The following is a 20,459-nucleotide window of genomic DNA, read 5'->3' as shown; positions in this document are numbered from 1 at the left end:
GTAAGAGACTGGAGCCAGTCCTGAATGCAGCATGAATCCTAAGCCTGACTGTGGGCAAATGGTTTAATGGCTCTGAATCTGTTTTCTGATCTATAAAAGGGGGTAGGTATACTATGTGTCTCATAGGATTGTCATAAGGACAAAGGAGCTAATGTGTATAAAGCTCTTTAGGACAGTGCCTGGCACAGAGAAAGCAGTCAGAAAATATGAGCTGAAATAACAAAAGAAAAACCCCGCCTTGCAGGGTAGTGAGGATTTGAGTCACTTGGCTCACTGTAGGGACCCGGTACTCGCAGCTAGTGCATGAACACATAAAAACCTTCAGGGGCTCCTAGAATACTCGCACTACTAGTTCGAATGTGGAAGGTGCTTTCTTCCCTCACGATAACCTTGGAGCTTGCAGTGGCTCCATGGAGGGAAGGCAGCTTCCGTGGATTATAAATTCCGTTAGCCACCTGTGCTGACTCTGCTCGGCACATTTTGTAATGGGTTTGGTTTGCTGTTTGAATCAGTAGAGTCTGGGGGATGGTGTGCTCAAAATCTGTACATTCAGCCAGGACTTAGTAAGTGCCTCCTTGTTGTCAGGTGCTGCTGGGAGCCCAGAGACGCTCAGGCGTGACCTTCTTTTGGGGTCACCCGCCCTGTTCCTCACAAAACTTGTGTTTTTCACCCCCCAATTTTAGTTCCTGTCACTCCCAAAGTGCTTCCTCCATCCTTAGCTCTCATCCTTCAGCCCACACACTGATTATTCATTTACACATTTAACAAGTATTTATTGAGTGCATACTGTGTACCAGGCTGTGGAGGTAGAGCAGGAAATAAGATGGACACAGGCCCTACATTCGTGGAGTTTCCGTTCTCAGCTTTTAACATTTCATTTCCTCCCCTGACCTCTTTTACCAGGACAGATCCTGCTGTGTCAACCCTGGAGTGCCTGTACCTGCCCTTTAAGAATAGCTGCACAGATTTTGATTGGTTGATTATTTGTTTCGTATTGGCTCTGTTATTAGCCTGTGAGCTCCTGGAGGGTGGGAATCAAGTACTTAGTAAATATTTGTTGAATGACTGAACCAACAAATGCACAAGTATGTATTCAGCAAGCCCATGGCCCAGCAGATGTTGGCCAGCTGGGACCTTAGACCTTTGCTGCTCTGCTCAGACTTCTCCTCTCTCTTCCATAGAAATCTCCAATCTGCTGGTGGCCACCAAGAAAGCCCAGGAGTGGCAGCCTGTCCTCCCCGTGAGCCAGCTGAGTTTTTATCGGATCCTCAAGAAAGATATTATGCAGGTGAGTCACTGCTGCAGGTCCAGCCCTGGTCCTGCCTTCCCACAGCAGAAAAGCCTGGGGAATGTGGGGAGGATGAAGTCGGGTTTGGGGAGACCCTGGTGGAAGAAGAGCAAGACTTCCCCTTGATAGGTAAAGCTGGTCAGCAAGTTCCCTGCTGTCCAACGTGACCTTGCTGATCCGTCCTAGAGGCTTGCTTTCTCCTTGAAAGAGCTGGGTTAATCAAGTTTTGCAGGGTTATCTAGGGTAATAGGGACCTTCCATGCCTGGTCTTCTGCAGGTAGAAGTAGTTGGAGAACTTGGTGGGAATGCTGACAGGTCTCCACAGGGGAGTATGGGCTGATGACCCTCATTGTCCCAAAACATGCTGTGTGAAAAAGCACTTCTGAATTTCAGTCCTGGGCTTTCTGATGAAGTTTCCAGAAGGAGCAAAGCTGGGGGCACACAGAGCACAGTGAGGAAGTAGGAGATGCACCCTGGAGGAGAACTGTCTTGAGAATCAGATCCCTCAGACCAGTGTTCCAGCCTTGGGAGGCCTTTGCCCAGAGTCTGCAGCCTTAGGCAGGCCCAGTTTCTGTCGTACCTGCCCTTGGGCCTTGCTAGGTTGTGAGGCCCATGGAATCCCCACTTTCCGTTGTGCATCCCCCTCCCCAGCCCCTTACACAGAGCCACACGCAGGGCGGGGAGGCTAAGGGGGCGGTGTGCCAGCAGCCTTGGAGGGAAGGAATCCACATAGGCCGCTTACTGCCCGGCAGAGGCTGCGTCACCTTGGAGGTGTTGGAGGGGAAATCGTGGGCTCACTGTCATTGAGGAGCCTGGCGGAGGGTGGCCAACGTGGGGCTGGCTTGTTCATGTACTCTTTGAAGCCGGTCCCTGAAATTGTTGGGGAGGTTTTGACGGAGTGGAAGTCCACAGCTGCAAGTGCCTCGCTTCACTTATGTAAATGCTTCACTGAGGGCCTGAGGGCCAGATCTTACTGTTCTGTCCCTCCGGTGGTTATCAGAGCTGTGTCCAGAGATTAAAATCGCAGATCAGCAGTACCCCAGCCTCTTTTCTGCCTGGAACTTGACATGTACTTGGGGTCTTCCTTCTGTCCTTGCCCCTGAGTCTCTGGGCAGATTACCACCCTCTGCACCTCCAGCGTTCATTTAGCCAACAGTGATTGAGCAGTTGCCCATGCCAGGCATGACTGCCACCCTCGGCAGGCTCACAGTCCGGTGGGCGAGGCAGACTCTCGTCTATCTTAAGCAGATAATTATACCACCAGGAGACAAGCCCTAAGTAGGGAAGTATGGCAGGATGTGGGACTGTCAGATGGTCATCCTACCTAGTCTTGGGGGGACAGCAGTGGCTTTCTGGGGGAAGTGGCATCAAAGCAGAGCCCCAGAGGATGGACAAGCCATAGACAAAGGCAGAAGGCGCAGCGTGGAGGGAGGCTGAGGCCTCCGGGTTGCTGTGGAATCCTGACAGCACAGAGCCATATGACTTGGCCCTGGAATAAGCACCCCTTCCGAGGAAGAGTAATTATTCTGAAAGCATATGGCTTTTGTGGGATGTTCTGGGAATGCAACTTCCCATAATCTTGATGTATCGCTTCATGACACATGCAGCTTTAATGAATAGTCACAGGACCTTGCCAGGATATAGGAGACAGGGCGGATGTATCACCATTCTGCTATGACAGATGACAAATGGTGGTGTTTGTGCAAATTAATATACCCAGTTAACAATTGTGTACATTTTTTTTTTTTTTTTTTTTTTGCGGTACGTGGGCCTCTCACTGCTGTGGCCTCTCCCGCTGCAGAGCACAGGCTCCGGACGTGCAGGCCCTGCGGCCATGGCTCACGGGCCCAGCCGCTCCGCGGCATGTGGGATCCTCCCAGACCGGGGCACGAACCTGTGTCCCTTGCATCGGCAGGCGGACTCTCAATCACTGCGCCACCAGGGAAGCCCGATTGTGTACATTCTTGAGGGAGACAGAAATCAGCTGAGGGAGTCAGCCATAATGCATTTTCTGCATTTATAGGTGGTCCTAGGATAATAGAATAATAGAACTACAAATAATAAGTTTTGTGGGGTTAATGTCGATAGCTTGACAATGCCTGAGTTTCATGAATCACATTTTGATTTTCAAATATTAAGAGTATTTAAACCATAATTATTAAAGCTTAAGCTGGAACGGTCTTAGAGACAGATCATTATATGTTCGGGGCCTTGAGCAGATGATCTCATTTAGTTCTTATGCTGCTCATTTGGTTTTATTATCCTTTTTCATATGTGGGGAAACTGAGGCCTGTCCCTCCAGTCTCTGCCTCTGTTTTTACATCACCTTCCTCTGGCGATTGCTAGGGCATATGTATGTATAAATTGTATCACTGATTTGAAAGCATGCACATGTGCACCCATGCATCAGGTAGATGGATAGAAAATGAATAGTTTAGGTGTGAGAGGGCGATCAGACAAAACACACTGGCCCAGTGGATTGGCTTCTACCCACTGTGCGCCAGGAGGTGTTCTACCTAGTTCCTCATTTGATTCTTACACCAACCCTACGAGGCAGGTACATTGTTACGTTAACCCATTTACAGAAAGTGGGTGCCGATTGAGCGTGATGAAAGGAGGTCTCGAAGTTAAAATGCCAGGAAGCAGTAGGGCTCACAAGCCTGTTCTCTTTGTACCCCAGCCTGTGAGTGGAGGAGCCTCCTGGGGGAGCGGGGAGGGAGGTCCTCTCTGAGTCTGTTCTGGAGGCCTGGGTGGGGGCTGATGTTGGTGGCTTTTGATGGCACTGTTGGAAGTTTTGTGAAAGGTCAGGGTTATGTTTCGGCCCCAGGCTGTTCCTGGAGGTAGATAGCGTGTTGCTGTTCAGAGGATATGAGGATTATTTCCTGGGGCCCAGGGAGCGCCACAGCTGTGTTTGGCCAAGTAGCTTTTTGTCACCTCTGGAGGCCTGACAGGACCAGGCACTGGAGACGCTTGAGCTCCTGGGGCCCCTTTGCCGTTGCCCCATCCCTGCTAATGTATGTTCCCACTGAGGGCTCAGTCCCAGACTCTGGCACCACTGAAGCCTCAGGGGGTGGTCACCCTAATTTCCTGCTTCCTCCTTCAGGGCGAGCACCTTGGGAGAGGCACGCGGACACACATCTACTCTGGGACCCTCATGGATTACAAGGATGACGAAGGAACTTCCGAAGAGAAGAGAATAAAAGTGATCCTCAAAGTCTTAGACCCCAGCCACAGGGACATTTCTCTGGCAAGTGTCTTCCTCACAACCCCACCCTCTCCCCTCCCTCATTTCTGGAGCCAGTAGAGCACAGTGGGCTAAGAAGAGCCTTTGCCCTGATTTTGGGCCTGTCCCTCCCAGTACGTCCCACTCTCTCCCGTTTCCTTCCTAGAGGTCCATGTGGCAATGCCGTGGAGCCCCAGACTCTAGCTGAATGGTCTCAAAAGTGCCTGATGCAGTCCAGGCTGTCACTTCAGAGTCTGGGAGAGTAAAGCCCAGAGCAGTAAAATGACTTACCCCGGATCCCACAAACTGTTAGAGAGTGGTAAAGCCAAGTCTTGACAGACATCTGCTGCCTTGGTTTTCCTTTTATTCTAATATAGTGTCCAACGTTGTTATTTCCCAAAGTTTGAAGGAAGAGGAAGTGGTGGACATGAGTATCGAATGGGGACGTTGTCAGCCAGCCTATCCCGCCAGCCTGACTCTGCATCCTATTAGGTTTTCTAAATGAGTCCTGTGTCCCAGCTAGATGGCCCTCACAGTTGAGGCTTGGCAGTGCCTCTGGGTAGTTGAGGCCAGGGGAGTAGTTTCAGGGCTTGGGATGAGGACAGTGGTGACCTTTCCTGGGATCCACTGACTTTCCTCTCAGCTGAGCCCCTTTAGGATCAGACCAGTGCAGGCTGGCCCTTGACATTTCTTTGTCCTTTCCTCCCACAGGCCTTCTTTGAGGCAGCCAGCATGATGAGACAGGTCTCCCATAAACACATCGTGTACCTCTATGGCGTTTGTGTCCGAGACGTGGAGAGTAAGTGTATTCTCTTTGGAAGGGGAAGTCGGCCCTGGCCAGGGAGCATGGTTGCTGTGAAGATGAGTGGGAGCTGATACCCCACCTCACGTCGCCCAGGCTTCTTGCCTTTCTTTTTGCAATCAAGGAATTCAAAGTACTGAGCAGGTCGGTTGCTTACGTTAATAGTGGACATGGAACTAGATCCCATCTGTTTTTCACTAATTTCTTGAGTGTTTACTTCTTGCCAGCTCTGGGCCCCACGCTGTGCTAGACTCGGGAGGTAGGGAGTGAGTGAGCTGAGTTCATTGCCCAGAGAGTCAGAGTAGGAGGAGCTCCAGGCAGGGCTTGAACCCAGGCCCTTCCGACTCTGAAGCGCTCTACCATTGGCACCCCCAGGCGGAGTACCAGCCATTAAAGTGAGCTCTCGTAAGGGGATGAGGGAGGGTGCTGTCCCAGATGGACAGAAGGTTGCAGGTGTGGCTGTTCTTGTGTTTGTAGATATCATGGTGGAAGAGTTTGTGGAGGGAGGGCCCCTGGATCTCTTCATGCACCGGAAAAGTGATGTCCTCACCACACCCTGGAAGTTCAAAGTTGCCAAACAGCTGGCCAGCGCCCTGAGTTACTTGGTGAGTATGTTCTGATGTCTGTGGTGGTCCCCATCAGGAACCAAAATGTGGGGAGGCAGGAAGGAGGTACCAGCCAAGCAGGCTGGAGAGCCCAGGCTCTTCACCTGAACACAGGTGTGCCTGGTGCTTAGTGAACGCCATCATCGTGGGCTGTTCTGTGTGCTTACATGTGAATCCTGCTTAGAGGGAAATTTTTATCACTTCAGAGGACTGGCTTCCATACTGCAGTGTATAATAAGAGTAGAAATATTACAGTACTTGTTGAATGAGTGAATGAAACTATTAGCATCAATAGTAGCTCACATTTATTGAGTGCTTACCATGGCTCAGCTGTTCAGGTGTTTTTCAGGCTCTGATAATCACTTTAATTCTCACAAAAGCCCTATGAGGCATGCTCCATTGTTATCCCTGGTTCACTGATGAGGGAGCTGGAGTAAAGGGATGTTATATAATGTGCCTGAGTCACACAGATCATCGGCAGGAGAGCTAAGCTGCCCGGGTCTGGCTGGGGCTGGGGAATGTGGATTATGACCTGTGGGAAACAGGAGACAGTGGGAAGGAGGGCAGCTCCATGGGCAACTTTGCTGAGCTCTGCCTTTTCACTCTGCAGGAGGATAAAGATCTGGTCCACGGAAATGTGTGCACTAAAAACCTCCTCCTGGCCCGCGAGGGCACTGACAGCGAGTGCGGCCCCTTCATCAAGCTCAGTGACCCCGGCATCCCCGTCACTGTGCTGTCCAGGCAAGGTGTGTCCTCCCTCCCTCCCATCTCCTGCCCCACCCATCCCCTTCCCCCGACCCTGAGGCAGGGCCAGGCCAGCAGGGAAGGGGGCTGGGCTGGGGTTCTGCCTCATTTTAGAAAGCACACTTCTGCAAAAGGCGGCTGTGCTTCTGCCCAGCCCTGGGGGCAGGGGAGGTGTCACGCATGGGAGGGTCGGTCCCTGCCCTCAAGGAGCTGACTGTGCAGTAGGAGAAACACAACTGAGCTGGGGCAGGTCTGGTCTTGCGATGAAGGAGCTGTGTTTAAGGTGCCAGGGCAGCACCTTGTTCAAGGGGAGGCCAAGGGCCTGGGGTGGTCAGAGATGTGTCAGGAGGAGTGGGACCTGGGTCCTACCTGTGTTTGTTTTGAAATCCACTGTAAGCAACTACAATAAAAATTAAAAACAAAACAAAACAAGAAATCCACTGTAGTTAGAGAGCAGTTTGGGGAGGCGCCTTAGCGATTGCTGTGGTCTTGCAGCTTCTCTTTGAATGAGGTCATCATGAGTTGAGGACTCCAAAGGAGAGGGCAGACCTGGGAGCTGAGACACTGTAAGCAGTGCCGCACAGGTCATGCTCTACCTGTAGGTCATACGTGGGATACCAGTGCACCCCTGGGCCCTTGCAGGGCGATATGCAGAGTATGGGGGTAAGCCCGTGCCCACTCTGCATCTGTTGGCCTCTTCTCCCCGGCCTTCTCTTTCTTAAGCCTTTGTCCATGTGCCCCCCTGTTCTCCCTCCCCAGGGTGTTGGCTTCCACCCTGGGGTGCTTTGCTCTTTCTGAGGCCACAGCTTCAAAGACTGACTCACACGACCTTCTTGGGGAGTCTGTGTTAAACAGACACAGCTGCAGGCCCTGACTCAGACAGATGCATTGGAAAGGCCAGGGCTAAGGGACCTGGAAAACCGCCCCTTTCACAAACTCCCTGCAGGACCAGGGCAGCCATGGTCCATGTTTGGAAAACACTACTTGAAAGAGTTTCTTAACTCCCAGTTCTTGCTGCAATGGCAGTGATATACTCCCCAGGTGATCGCAGAAACTGATCTGTAAATGTTTCTTGTCTTTTCCAGAGTGCATAGAACGAATCCCATGGATCGCTCCTGAGTGTGTTGAAGACTCCAAGAACCTGAGTGTGGCCGCTGACAAGTGGAGCTTTGGAACCACGCTCTGGGAGATCTGCTACAATGGCGAGATTCCCTTGAAAGACAAGACACTGATTGAGGTGAGTTGCTTTCCAGGGTGTGAGCTGAGTGGGGACCCCTTGGACACTCATGGATGTCTCAGGAGTTATCAGGAAGCCTCATATTGTGGGAGGAGACAGGCACGGGTTAGACTCTGCTCCACAAGCTTACAGTGCCTGTGTGACCTCGCAAATGTTACTTAATTTCCTTGGGCCTTGGTTTCATCATCTGTAAAATGGGAATAAATAATACCTACTTTGCAGGGTTGTTGTGAAGATTAAATAATGCGTGTAGAGTCCCAGGTACACAATATGTGCTCAGTAGATCGCTATAGCATTGCAAAATTAACACCCAGATACTTATTGCGTTCCTCCTGTGTACCAGGCGTTGTCCTAAGTTAAAGCTGGGGGTTCACAATGAAATAGACACAGGCCTTGCCTACCCTTGAGGACCTTAGGGTATAGTAGGAGAGTTGGGCTAAAACAGTGATAAGGATTCCACACATAATATCTGAAATCATCACCTTTAGAGCCCTGCATGTTGGGTAGGGCAGTGTCATTACCCTTGTTTTACAGGTCAGGTAACAGACGCAGGTGGCCCAAGGCGCGGGTTCCTTAGCTAGAATGCAGAACTTCGAGGCTGACCCTTTCTCGTGTTCACTTGCAGAAAGCGAGTGGAGGCTCTAACTCCAAAGGGATAAAGCAGTGAAAGTTAGAGTGAAGGACCACTGATCCCAACTCACTGATTTGATTATTAGGGTGTGTCTTGTGTCTTTAGAGGGGCAGGCATCACTTTTAGCTGGGAGGGAATGATCAAAGTCCAAGGGAGGGTGGCATTTCAGTTGTCTACAGGGAGCAATTTCATTTGCCTGGAGTGTGGAGAGGAATGACAGGTAAAAAGGTGGGAAGGGTCCTTTGAGGTCGAATTGTATAGAGGCCCTGAATGCCGGGCTGCAGAATTTTACTGGGGTGATGTGGGGCATTGAAGGGTTTGGGTGGGGGAGCCAGGTGCTAGGAGGCCAGACTGGGCAGTTCATCTGGATGGTGGTTGGATGGACAGGCTGAGGAGAGGCCTCTTGCTCTGAGGCTCTCAGTGGCGACAGCCTGAACCAGGAAGTGGCAGTGAGGATCCAGAGTGGAGGGTGCACGTGGAGGAGATACCGAAGAGGCAAAAGAACCTTTAACCTGTTAGCCTTTTGCCAGGTAAACATGGTACAGGACTTGGGAAAGAGGAGTTAAGCTAAAACCAACAGAGAAACCGTCACATCCATAGATCTGTATTTAGGATTTTCAGCTGGGGCTTTTGGGAGTCATTTTATTTTTAACTTCCTTGGAAACAAAACAGCATACCCTTTGCTGTCAGTCAGTATTTACTGAGCACCTTCTGTGTACCCAGAACTGAGCAGAATACAGAGATGGTGTAAGGAAATGTCTGTCCCTTTGATAAAGGAGGGTCTGTCTCTTCTCCCAGGTACCCTTGGGTGGGCTGGGTGACCTTTCCCCCTGGCTCTACTGGAGCCTGGAAGAGTGAGAGACACTCCAAGGCAGGGGGAGCTCTCAGCTCCTTAATTCCAACCCATCTTCCTCCTCTCCTCTGGGGCCTGCCCCCACCCCACCCTAGGACCCACAGGGACCAGAAGAGAAACTAGTACCCTTGAGAGTCAGCTACAGACCAGAGCCTAAAGTGTAGCAAATAAACTTAATTTTTTTAAAAGGGCATCAATTATTCGTTTCAGAATTTTAAAGTATTAACCCCGTTGATGAGAATTTAGAAAACAGAGAAAAGCATTTTTAAAAAAGAAATTATTAATCACTATATTCTGGTCACCCCTAACTAATGTTTAACACTTTGGCATATTGTCTTCCAGTCTGTTTCTCTCTCTCTTTTTTAAACAAACTTGGGACCATGCTAGTTATTTTTTCATTTAATGTTGTATATTTTTTCATTTAATGTTGTGAGTACTTTGCTATACGATTAAATAAGCCTTACAGTTTTTACTAATTTGATGTAAGAGTTGTTTCATTAAACTCTGATTTATTTAACTAATTTTATATTTGGCATTGAGGTCATTTTCAAATTTGTAATGTTCTGTCTAATTCTGCAGGGAATATCTTTAAACATAAATCTTTGTTTCTGACTTATTTCTGAGTCGTTCAGTAATTGCAATTAATGAGAGTTTGAAGAATCTGAAGATTTCTACACATGTTGCCAAATCATATTCCAGAAGGTTGCATGACTTTGCTGTAATACAGCTTATTTGGGACTGGGTGGGATATACTGCCTGTTTTCCTTGAATTCGGATTATTTTAGTATCCAGGACTAAGATTTCCCACAGCTAGAGAAAGGCAGCATTAGCACCCACGTTTATGACGTCTACTTTTAAGCAAAGCTGTTGGGAGTTAAATTAGGGATTGTTAGGTAACTCCTTCTGACCTGGGGCTAAAAGGTCTGTGAGTGGTTCCTTTGGTTTCTTTCATGTGGTCCACTTCTTTGCAGAAAGAGAGGTTCTATGAAAGCCGGTGCAGGCCAGTGACCCCGTCTTGTAAGGAGCTAGCTGACCTTATGACCCGCTGCATGAACTACGACCCCAACCAGAGACCCTTCTTCCGAGCCATCATGAGAGACATCAATAAGCTGGAGGAGCAGAGTAAGACTCTACCTTGAGCTGTTTAACCAAGACCAGCCAATGCTCGGGGGAGGGAGGGATAACAAGGAGCCTGTGAGGGGCAATCACTCCTTTTTAACATGTTCTCTTTTCTCTTCTGTTAGATCCAGACATCGTATCAGAAAAAAAGCCAGCAACTGAAGTGGATCCCACACATTTTGAAAAGCGGTTCTTAAAGAGGATCCGTGACTTGGGAGAGGCAAGTTATACTCGAGTCTCTGCTGACCACTTCACCTCTATGGATATCTAAAGCTGCTCTCCATTCTCTCTCGTTTTGGGTCAAAGTTTGTAGGAGAAAGCATCTTACTGTGTTCTTTAGGATTGTGTGTTTTTCCATTTGACACACGGTGGCAGCCTGTCCACAGGACATTGATCAGCTCCCTCTGGAGACTTGGTCTCTAAGGGACAAAGAGATGAAAAGGGGGGGGATCCATCCATGGGGGATGGATATAGATATGGTGGAAATAGAGAAGTCCCTACCTCTGACTTTTCTGGGAATACATATCCTGTGAGGCTGCTTAAATGAGAGATGGATTTATTTCACAGAACACCGAAATAGAATTTTAGCTTTTCCTCTGGACCTTGAATGGCAGTTTCCTGACAGTAAATGTGACTAGAGAAGCTACTGGAATTTGCATCTTTATACAGATTTTCTGTAGTCAATAAAGGCTGTGCCACCTTGAGTACCCGCCATGTGCCAAGGCCGAGTGCTGGGCATTCTACAAGCACAGTGTTCCTGCTTCCTCACAGCATTCCCAAGGGTTTATTACCACTGTATACATTGAGCACCTCTGGAGCCAGCTCAGAAGGTGGGGTGACCAGGCTCGAAAGGCTCGAATCACTAGCAGGTGGCTTAGCTGGGATCTAATGCACGTCTTCTAGAGACTCCTCGTGCCTTGCTCTTTGTAGCCACATTGTGGTGCCTCCTGTAGCGTGGACCCAGGGCTGTCAAAGAATGTCGAGGTTGTCCTGCATGTCCAGAAATAACCTCCATTTCCTTTTGGGTTACACTTTCGTAGAAATTGGGATTGATGTGTTGGTTCACCAGTCACTTGATCCTTTTCTTGTCTTAGCTCAGTAATAGAAGGAATGGCAGGTAAGCCAAGTGGGGAAGAGCCCAGGTAGGAGATTGCTGCCTGCAGGGTCAGACTGTGCGTGCACCCCCACCTTCAGGGGAACAGCACGAGGAGCAAGGCTCATCTTTGAAGTGTGTCCTGTTGGCCCAGGCCGGGGCTTCTCTGATCAAGCACGTGCATCTTTCCCTCCAGGGCCACTTTGGGAAGGTCGAGCTCTGCAGGTATGACCCTGAGGGGGACAATACAGGGGAGCAGGTGGCCGTCAAATCCCTGAAGCCTGAGAGCGGAGGGAACCACATAGCTGATCTGAAGAAGGAAATTGAAATCTTAAGAAACCTTTATCATGAGAACATTGTGAAGTATAAAGGCATCTGCACAGAAGACGGTATGTTGTGCAAAGTGGGGTTGGTTTAAAGACTGAGTGACTATCTGGGGTCATGAAGGCCAGTGCTGAGCAGGCAGTGCCCTTGGCCTCATCTAGGCTGCCTGAGTGCTAGCTGATGGCCCCCGGAGCTCTAGGGCTTCGAAGCAGTATGCACTGTCAGAACCCTCAGCAGCTGCAGAGCTCCCGGGAAAGCTACCCAGCCTCCCCCACCGCCAGGCGGGGGTTGATTCCAGCATTGTCTCTCTTGGCTGTTCCTACACCCACACTGGGGATTGGACTTCCCCTGTCCTGATATTTGCACACGAGGGCACAGAGACCAGATGAAACTGATGCCTGCTCCTCCCCTTTCCCTGTTCTTTTGATCCAGCGCTAAGCAGGGTACTTCGTTTTCTAGTTTTCTAAATCACGGTGGCAAGTAGTGTTTACTAACAAGTGTATCTTTTTTACAAGCCAGTACAATACTCATGTATTATATTTTAAAATTGGTAGTGGCTCATAATTTTTAAAAATCATCATTTGCCTAGTTGTTTGCAGAACACTGTGTTGTCTCAGTAAGCGCTGATGACCCTAGGGTAGATACCCTGTTCACTGCTGAGGATCCCAAGACTCTGAAACCTGCGAGGTTAAGCAACTTGCCTGTGATTCAGGTCCTCTGTCTCCAGATCCTGTGCCCTTCACTCCCACAGTTCCTTCATTTGGCAACCTTGTACTGATGGTTTTTTTGTTTTTTCATTTCTTTTTTCTAAACAGGAGGAAACGGTATTAAGCTCATCATGGAATTTCTGCCTTCAGGAAGTCTTAAGGAGTATCTTCCAAAGAATAAGAACAAAATTAACCTCAAACAGCAGTTAAAATATGCCGTTCAGATTTGTAAGGTAAAAAGAAAAAAAAAAAAGAGCCTGGTAAAAATTTATAAATCAGGCACTCTGTCCTGGGTAATTGGTTTATAATTAGGCTGCAAGTGGAAAATAATTTCCAATAATTGTACTGAGTTTATTTTGTTCTGCATGATTTGGATTGAAAATTAGCCTCTGCTAAGAAAGTGAACTAATTTGTTAATATGGTTTCTTTAATGTGTATTTCTTGGAATCAGGTTGGTCTAACTATTTTTGCAAAGAAGTAAAAACAAAAGAAGTGATATGTGAATGAAATGACATATATATATATTTTTTTGTTATGAAGTGGTAGATACAGAATCCAATCTGAACTGACCTTCAGCAATGTGCTCTGCCTTTTCCTCTCTCCCTCAGGGGATGGACTATTTGGGTTCTCGGCAATACGTTCACCGTGACTTAGCAGCAAGAAATGTCCTTGTTGAGAGTGAACACCAAGTGAAAATTGGGGACTTTGGTCTAACCAAATCCATTGAAACTGATAAGGAGTACTACACAGTCAAGGACGATCGGGACAGCCCTGTGTTTTGGTAACTGAATCAAACAGATTTCATCAGTGCTTCATAGGGTTTCCACTGTTCTGATAGGTCCTTTCTAGCTATGTTAATGTCTCTTATTAGTCCAGATTAGAAAAAGACTTAGATCATTTGGAATTGACTGATTTTTGCCTTCAAGAAACATATTATAAGCTGTTTTACTGAAAACAACTCGCAGCAATGCCTGAGCTTCATAGGACAACATCTTCCAAGGAAGAAATCTCACAACGCTCAGCATCTCCATCTTGGCTGGAGAAGGCATTCCTCTGACACAGTTGTTAAAACTGTTAGCAGCTGGAGTAATCACATCCATGCAGAGGAAGTCTGGAGGGCAGGTAGGAGGAGGGGGCAGGAAGATGACAGGAAGGAGGTGACGAGTGGGCATTGGCAGGTTCAGGTAGAGCCTGGACATAACAGAGCAAAAATCCATAAGAAGCTTGGCCATCTTCTCATGAATCACCAGAGTATCCTGGTTGGTGGGCCACCCCCTGACTTTGACCCCTCTCAGCCTGGAACACTATCCAAGGGGGAAGCTGCTAAAGTCTCCACTCTACGCTGTCCTGTAGAACTGACTGGCACCACGAGGTACATCCTGTATGGACACGACACGGGTCTCTTCCACCCACGGAGGCCAAACCTCCATTTATTCATTAAAGAAATATGTATCAAGGCCCTGCTTTGTGCCAGATACTAGAGATAACAAGGGTGAACAAGCCAACCAAGTTTAGAATTTAATGGGTGAGGCAGCCAATTTCGTGGTACCATAACCAGAAAAGGGTTCAGGCTTGGTTTTCTGGAAGTTCTTTTAAAATAAGGCCTTAAAAGATTGCTGGGGGTTTGTAAAGATGGTTAGAAGACAGCATGTATGGTGGCAAGAGTGAGACAGAGCAGTGGTTATCCTAGGAACTGGAATCAGCTCCGTGTGGCTGGATCATGAAGGGAGGTCTCGGCGGTTGCCAAGGCAATGCTCTGGACGCTGAGTCATGGAGCTGGGACTCCATCCCAAGAGCTTTGGGTTGCTGTTGGGGGGATTAAGGACAGGGACTTTTTGGGTTGCTGTTGGGGGGATTAAGGACAGGGACTTTTCTGTTTAAAAAGATCACTGTGGGAAGGAGAGGAGCAAGACTGGAGCCAGGGAGTCTGATTTGGCCAGAGCCAGTGATGGTGTGAACTAGGACAGCGATGGTGGGGTTTAGAAGTGAGGAGGTTTGAGAAGTATTTCTTAGACTGGATATGGGGATGCCTCAGTTTCTGGCTCAGGCAATTGGGTATCATTCACCAAAGCAGCTGACATTGGAAGAGGACTGGGCAGTAATTCACTGCTGACTCAATCTGAGCTTGCAGGCAAATGAAGCCCGGGCCTGTCGTCATCACCTCCTCCCCCCATCCCCTCCCCATGGAGAGCCTATGCTCTGCGAAATGAGGAGCACAGACTAGTCTGACTGATGTTTGGGAGCAAATGTGTAATGAGAGCCCATAGGGGTATCTGTCCACATATCAGATGTGCACCACAGCAGCATGTGTGACTGATGCATAATACACACTTAAATGTCTTAGAATATTAAATTCTAAGAAAAACCAGAGTGCTGATTTTTCTGAGTTACTCTAATGCTTTTTGGAATATCCTTCCCAGGAAATGAAGTTTCCAGTTCTGCTTTCTTTCAGGTATGCTCCAGAATGTTTAATTCAGTGTAAGTTTTATATCGCCTCTGATGTCTGGTCTTTTGGAGTAACTCTGCATGAGCTGCTTACTTACTGTGATTCAGATTCCAGTCCCATGGCGGTAAGTCTTACTTGTCCTTCGTTTGAATCTAGCACCCACTTAAAATGTGTCCATCCTTCTGCTTTGTAAGTTTCATTCTTAAATGGAATCCAATCAGTGTGTCATAATGGAAAGGAAAATTGTCTTGGACTTTTCATTTTAAAGCCTTTTTATTGTTTTAATTTCCAATTCTAGATATTTTACTGTAATCTATCTGGTGTTTACATAAATATGTACAAAGTAAAATATTTTGTTTGGTTTTATTTTACATAGTTGTTCCTGAAAATGATAGGCCCAACTCATGGCCAGATGACAGTAACAAGACTTGTGAATACATTAAAAGAAGGAAAACGTTTGCCTTGTCCACCTAACTGTCCAGAAGAGGTATTTATGGGCCATTTCACAGTAATAAAACTCAGTTTTTACTGTTTTCACTGCTTGAATTGTCCAGCATGGGATTGGAGTGGGGGAGCAGGAATGAGTAGAAAACTCTTTTAAAATAGTTTTCTGAAGCTGAATTTCAGATAAGATAATCTGAGAAAATCATCTTTGGGGCAGATGACAGCCACAAGTTTTGTTCAAAGCAAGGGATTCCCTTCAGAAGTAGGCTCACCACAGTGAGCACCTTAAAGGAGCATATGTTGGTGTAGCCTTCCTGTGACAAACACATATCATTGCATTTTTGTGTGTAAGTTTATCTCACTTATCACAGCATTGTGACATCCAGTTTTCTGTATTTCTAACTGAACTGAGCCTTTAAGACTAATTCTGTAGACTATTCAAGATGTACTGAATAGTATGTTTAAGCCAAAGAATGAAGCCAGCCGGTAAGGAAATTTGGAGTCTAAACTGAGGTATAACTTCACCCTTAAACTGGTTTATAGTAATTAATGACCTGGATTGTTTTGCAAGGTCAGTTAAGTCATGAGCTTCTCAAATGTTAAAATGTTATTTATGAGCTATAGATGTGTCACATTTTCTGTATTTTAAGTTATTCAAATATTCTTGTTTTCTAGTATTACTAAGGGAAGTCATTCACATTTTCAAAATTATGTTCTTCTTGGTGTTTCTATAATTTTTTAAAAAAGCTCCTAAACATTTTTACTGTTATTTTTTCTTTTTACAGGTTTATCAGCTTATGAGAAAATGCTGGGAATTCCAACCATCCATTCGGACAACCTTTCAGAACCTTATTGAGGGATTTGAAGCGCTTCTAAAATAAGAAGCATGAATAACATTTAAATTCTACTGTGTATCAAGTCCTCCTACCCCCAACCAATACCCAAGCCATTTAAAAAAAAAATGTGTTCTAACTGGAAAAAGTTTGTATTCTGTCTAAAAAGATACTGGGGTACGTATCCTCGTATAAAGCACGCTGTGTGGTGCTTAATATGTGTAAGTACTTCCTCTTTAAATTTGGCACCAGTAACATAGTGACAAATAATGACAACCAAAATATTAGAAAGCACTTAAGCACTCCTCCTTTTGGAAAGAATATACCACTGTTTCGTCTGGTTAGTTTACTACTATCACAATTGAGTACCAGAATGGGATTTTTCAAAACAAGAGGAGCTGACCAAAGTAAAGTCTCAAGATGATTGCTTTTTCTTAGCTGCCAGTTGATGTGAAATGTTTTTCTGGCACAGAAATCAAAGATAAAGATTGATGGACTTGGCCAATACTCTAAGATGCCCTCAAATTTCAATATCTAAACAGTGATAGATGAAACATTCTTGAAATATTAGATACCAGTTAGTATACTGTTGTTGCTATACAAAAAGATGAGTGTATCCCTGTCAACAGCAGGACATAAACTTTGAGTTGTTTCTGCAGTGGCTTAGCTCCTGTCCCCTTGGGTGACCAGCGGAGCCCATTTTTGAGAAAACTGGTCATACCCAGGGGGGGCAGCTGTGGAATAGATACTTTGCTGCATGATGTTGATTCTTGAGAACTAAACCTGTGCCAGTGCTTCCCTAAACAGTATACCTTTAATCAATCAGAATTGATTCCAAGAACCTGGATGCTGTTATACCTGCTTTTCAGAAATGTCAATGTGTGTATCCTTTTATAACTCTACCACTTTGGGGCAAGCTGTGCCAGCATTGGTTTTGGATGCTGAATGCATATATACCATGTACATTGCACTGTTCTTAGTGTTTCAGTACTTACCATCCATCTACAAGAGTCGATCACTATTTTGACCATCACCCTATGGCGCAAAACTTGAAAGACCCAGCTAGAAGCACTATGGAGTTCAGGATCCACTAGGCAGTTTTCAGTTTGCTTGGAGGTAGCTGGGTAATCAAAAATGTCAAATCTCTGATTCATTGTGAACCATAAGATCTTTTTGACCAGGAGTCTGAAAAACTTTTTGTTCATGCTGTCTAGCATTTGTTTGATACCATTACTTTTCACCTTTGAGCCTGAAAAAGAGTTGTGTATTGATTCAATGGCAACAGCCATTCAAATTTGTCTAGTAACCCTACATCACCAAGATCTGTCCATCACCAAGATCTGTCTCAAACCTGTGGCCACCCTACATGCACTTTGTTTACTCTTTATACAAATAAATGTACTAGAGACTTCACATGCATGTGCCTTTTAATATTAAGAGTTCATTTTCAAAGCATTTCAAACAATTTGTTTACATAGAAAAATAACAGTATAGGCTGGGGGTGGGGAGAGCACTGGTAATGATCCTTATTACTAACACCACTTGATTTGTACTTATCTGTTGTGTCCCAGCAATAACGGGGCACAGGCCAGTGTGGGTGGCAGACCCACACTTGCTAACACAAAATACCTTTTAGTTCTTTCAACCTCTTCCTGCTTACATTTTTAAAATTCACCATCTTCCCTTTCTTCTATTTGTACGGTCATAGAGGTGTGACAAAGCACTGAAGAAGCTCAATGCAACAGGAAAATGGGAAGAAGTGCAGAGCATGGAGAACCCATGATTCATCTGCTGAGTCACAATTGAGTGATGCCTATCCTGATCAGTTATTTATAGGTAGTATACTTATTAGAAATTATCTAATAATTTAACTTTCTAGCTGTCATTTGCCAATAGAAGTTAACATAGGCAATACATTAGACCAAGTAAAATGCTTTACAAATCATACAACATGTGTACCAATTTTAAACTTCATAATTAAAACAGGAGAGAAACCTTCTATCATAGTCAATAAGTCCCCTAAATATAAGATATTTAATGATCTTATTTCAAAAAGACTAGGATCACTGAGACCCCCTAAACTCCACATCATCAATTAATGTCTCATAACAAAGGACAAACTTAGAAATTTCTAGATAGCAAAAGGGTTTCTCATGCATTTAATACCAAGGTCTTCAGGAAATGGTGATTCAAAAGTTATATGCAATAAACACAATTCTTTCGAAAGTAAATTGGGTTAAATAGCTGATAATTTTTCAGCCTAACACACTGAAAAAGAATAATAGACAAAGCAGAGAGTGAGGTATAGCTTATTATCTCAAAATGGTTATAAATACTGTTACTCCATAACACTCCTTCAGAAAGGGCAGGATTGACTGCTTTACTATATTGTGGAAATAGGGCATCTGATGACCAAAATGTGCCCTGTTCTAGTAAATGAATCATCACTATGCTATGAAATTAAGACACAGAAACCTATTGTTCCTTGCCACTTACAAATCTGTTGTAAAAGTTAAAGGTCTTTTTGTAGGTGTGAAGTAAAAGGATTAGGGAATTAATGGTATTAGATCAGGAGTCTGTGAACTTTATAAAGGGCCAGATAGTAAATATTTTAGGCTTTGCAGCCACTCAGTTCTGCCACTGTAGCACAGAAGTTAGCCATACATGATATGTAAGTGAATGAGCATGGTTGTGTTCCGATAAAATTTTATGTATGGACACTGAAATTTGAATTTCAAGTCATACATTTTTTTCCTCCAAACGTTTAAAAATGTAAAAAATATCATTCTTAGCTTGCAGGCAGTACAAAAACAGCTGGAGGACTGTTTTTTGACTGCAGGGAGTAGTTTGCCAGTCCCTGAAATTAGATCAGCAAAGCTACTTCAAAAGAAAAAACAACCTTGTGTTTTTCACAAGAGATATAAATGGTTAATAACATTAAGAGTAAAGCATCTGTAGTAGTGTATACCTTGGATGTCACTGTCACTGTGTTTGAGTTTTATACTGTATGACTGGTGTGGGGGTAATAATTAAGTTTATATGTAGAGCATCTTTATAACATTACCAATCACTGCATTGTGTACTTGCATTCTTGTAATTCTAGGAAAAATTCTAAAAATCTGAAATGAGATTACTTCTAGGGAAAGTATCGATAAACTGGAATGCACACTGGCTTATAAGAAATTTATTCTGGGGCTTCCCTGGTGGCGCACAGTGGTTGAGAGTCCGCCTGCTGATGCAGGGGACATGGGTTCGTGCCCCGTCTGGGAAGATCCCACGTGCCACGGAGCGGCTAGGCCTGTGAGCCACGGCCGCTGAGCCTGCACGTCCGGAGCCTGTGCTCCGCAACGGGAGAGGCCACAACAGTGAGAGGCCCGCGTACCGCAAAAAAAAAAAAAGAAAAGAAATTTATTCTAAGGCCCAGGAAACAAGGATGTTTCCCATTTATTGCTTCAAACTTTTATATGTGGTGTCAAAATTATTCCCAGTCCTAAACGAGGACTATTGGAACATGTTAATTTCTCCAATGGACTGTAAGTTAATAATCACATTGATTAAGATGCATCTAATTCTAGCGGAATATGTCCTCAATTGATGTCTCTTCTTATTGCTACTTATTTTTTTAATTTGGCAATTCTGCCTGCTGCACAACACAGTTCCTTCTGGGAAATTATAAACCCGTATTTAAAGGATATGGCTAGTTTGAATGTAGTTAAGGCAGCAATGAACAGCAGAGATACTGCAAAGAACCTTGAGTTTGTAAGGAGAGAACTTATCTCAGTACACTCGCTTCTTTTTTAAGTAGGTTTCCATGTAATATGCTCCTGTGCCCTGAGAATGCTGGTCAACAAATTCCACTGAACCACCTTCTGGGGCAGAGACGAGATATGATGAGCCTCGCTTTTCATTTCTTAAAGATGATACCTATTAGAAAAAGAAACCATAACTAATGCTAAAATCTGAATTAAAATTGGTTTGTTAAAGATATTTATAAGAAAAGCAATTCTACTGTGGTTTGGTGTAAAAACAGAATAGCAGGATAAATAACAAAGTTATCAAAAAAACTGCACAAAAAATTTCTATATCAAAATCACTTGTGGAACTTTTGAA

General features: G+C 45.5%; 2 protein-coding genes across 9 annotated transcripts in view; one reads left to right on the top strand and one right to left on the bottom strand.

The window, feature by feature from the left end:
- Window positions 1-17,762, top strand: part of JAK1 (Janus kinase 1) — a 139,545-nt gene extending 121,783 nt beyond the window's left edge. For all 3 annotated transcript variants that reach the window (XM_027113980.1, XM_027113981.1, XM_027113982.1), the window contains 14 exons: window positions 1,182-1,288; window positions 4,392-4,535; window positions 5,223-5,310; window positions 5,791-5,918; window positions 6,529-6,664; window positions 7,748-7,899; window positions 10,355-10,505; window positions 10,628-10,722; window positions 11,792-11,984; window positions 12,735-12,859; window positions 13,235-13,407; window positions 15,079-15,196; window positions 15,449-15,559; window positions 16,302-17,762. In XM_027113980.1, coding sequence (XP_026969781.1) covers window positions 1,182-1,288; window positions 4,392-4,535; window positions 5,223-5,310; window positions 5,791-5,918; window positions 6,529-6,664; window positions 7,748-7,899; window positions 10,355-10,505; window positions 10,628-10,722; window positions 11,792-11,984; window positions 12,735-12,859; window positions 13,235-13,407; window positions 15,079-15,196; window positions 15,449-15,559; window positions 16,302-16,397 — 1,817 coding nt within the window. In that variant the 3' untranslated portion in view covers window positions 16,398-17,762. The remainder of the gene's footprint in view (window positions 1-1,181; window positions 1,289-4,391; window positions 4,536-5,222; window positions 5,311-5,790; window positions 5,919-6,528; window positions 6,665-7,747; window positions 7,900-10,354; window positions 10,506-10,627; window positions 10,723-11,791; window positions 11,985-12,734; window positions 12,860-13,234; window positions 13,408-15,078; window positions 15,197-15,448; window positions 15,560-16,301) is intronic.
- Window positions 17,763-19,673: 1,911 nt separating this feature from the next.
- Window positions 19,674-20,459, bottom strand: part of RAVER2 (ribonucleoprotein, PTB binding 2) — a 101,015-nt gene continuing 100,229 nt past the window's right edge. For 5 of the 6 annotated variants that reach the window (XM_027113985.1, XM_027113984.1, XM_027113986.1 and 2 more), the window contains exon 12: window positions 19,674-20,273. In XM_027113985.1, the coding sequence (XP_026969786.1) occupies window positions 20,127-20,273 (147 nt within the window). In that variant the 3' untranslated portion in view covers window positions 19,674-20,126. The remainder of the gene's footprint in view (window positions 20,274-20,459) is intronic. The other variant, XM_027113988.1, reaches the window with a different exon arrangement.

Source organism: Aethalodelphis obliquidens, unplaced genomic scaffold, assembly GCF_003676395.1.
Source record: "Aethalodelphis obliquidens isolate GAN/ISIS:26980383/991018 unplaced genomic scaffold, ASM367639v1 scaffold13, whole genome shotgun sequence".
Taxonomy (NCBI): Eukaryota; Metazoa; Chordata; class Mammalia; order Artiodactyla; family Delphinidae; genus Aethalodelphis; species Aethalodelphis obliquidens.
The sequence above is the reverse complement of the archived record's forward strand: the minus strand, read 5'-3'. Positions and strand labels throughout refer to the sequence as shown.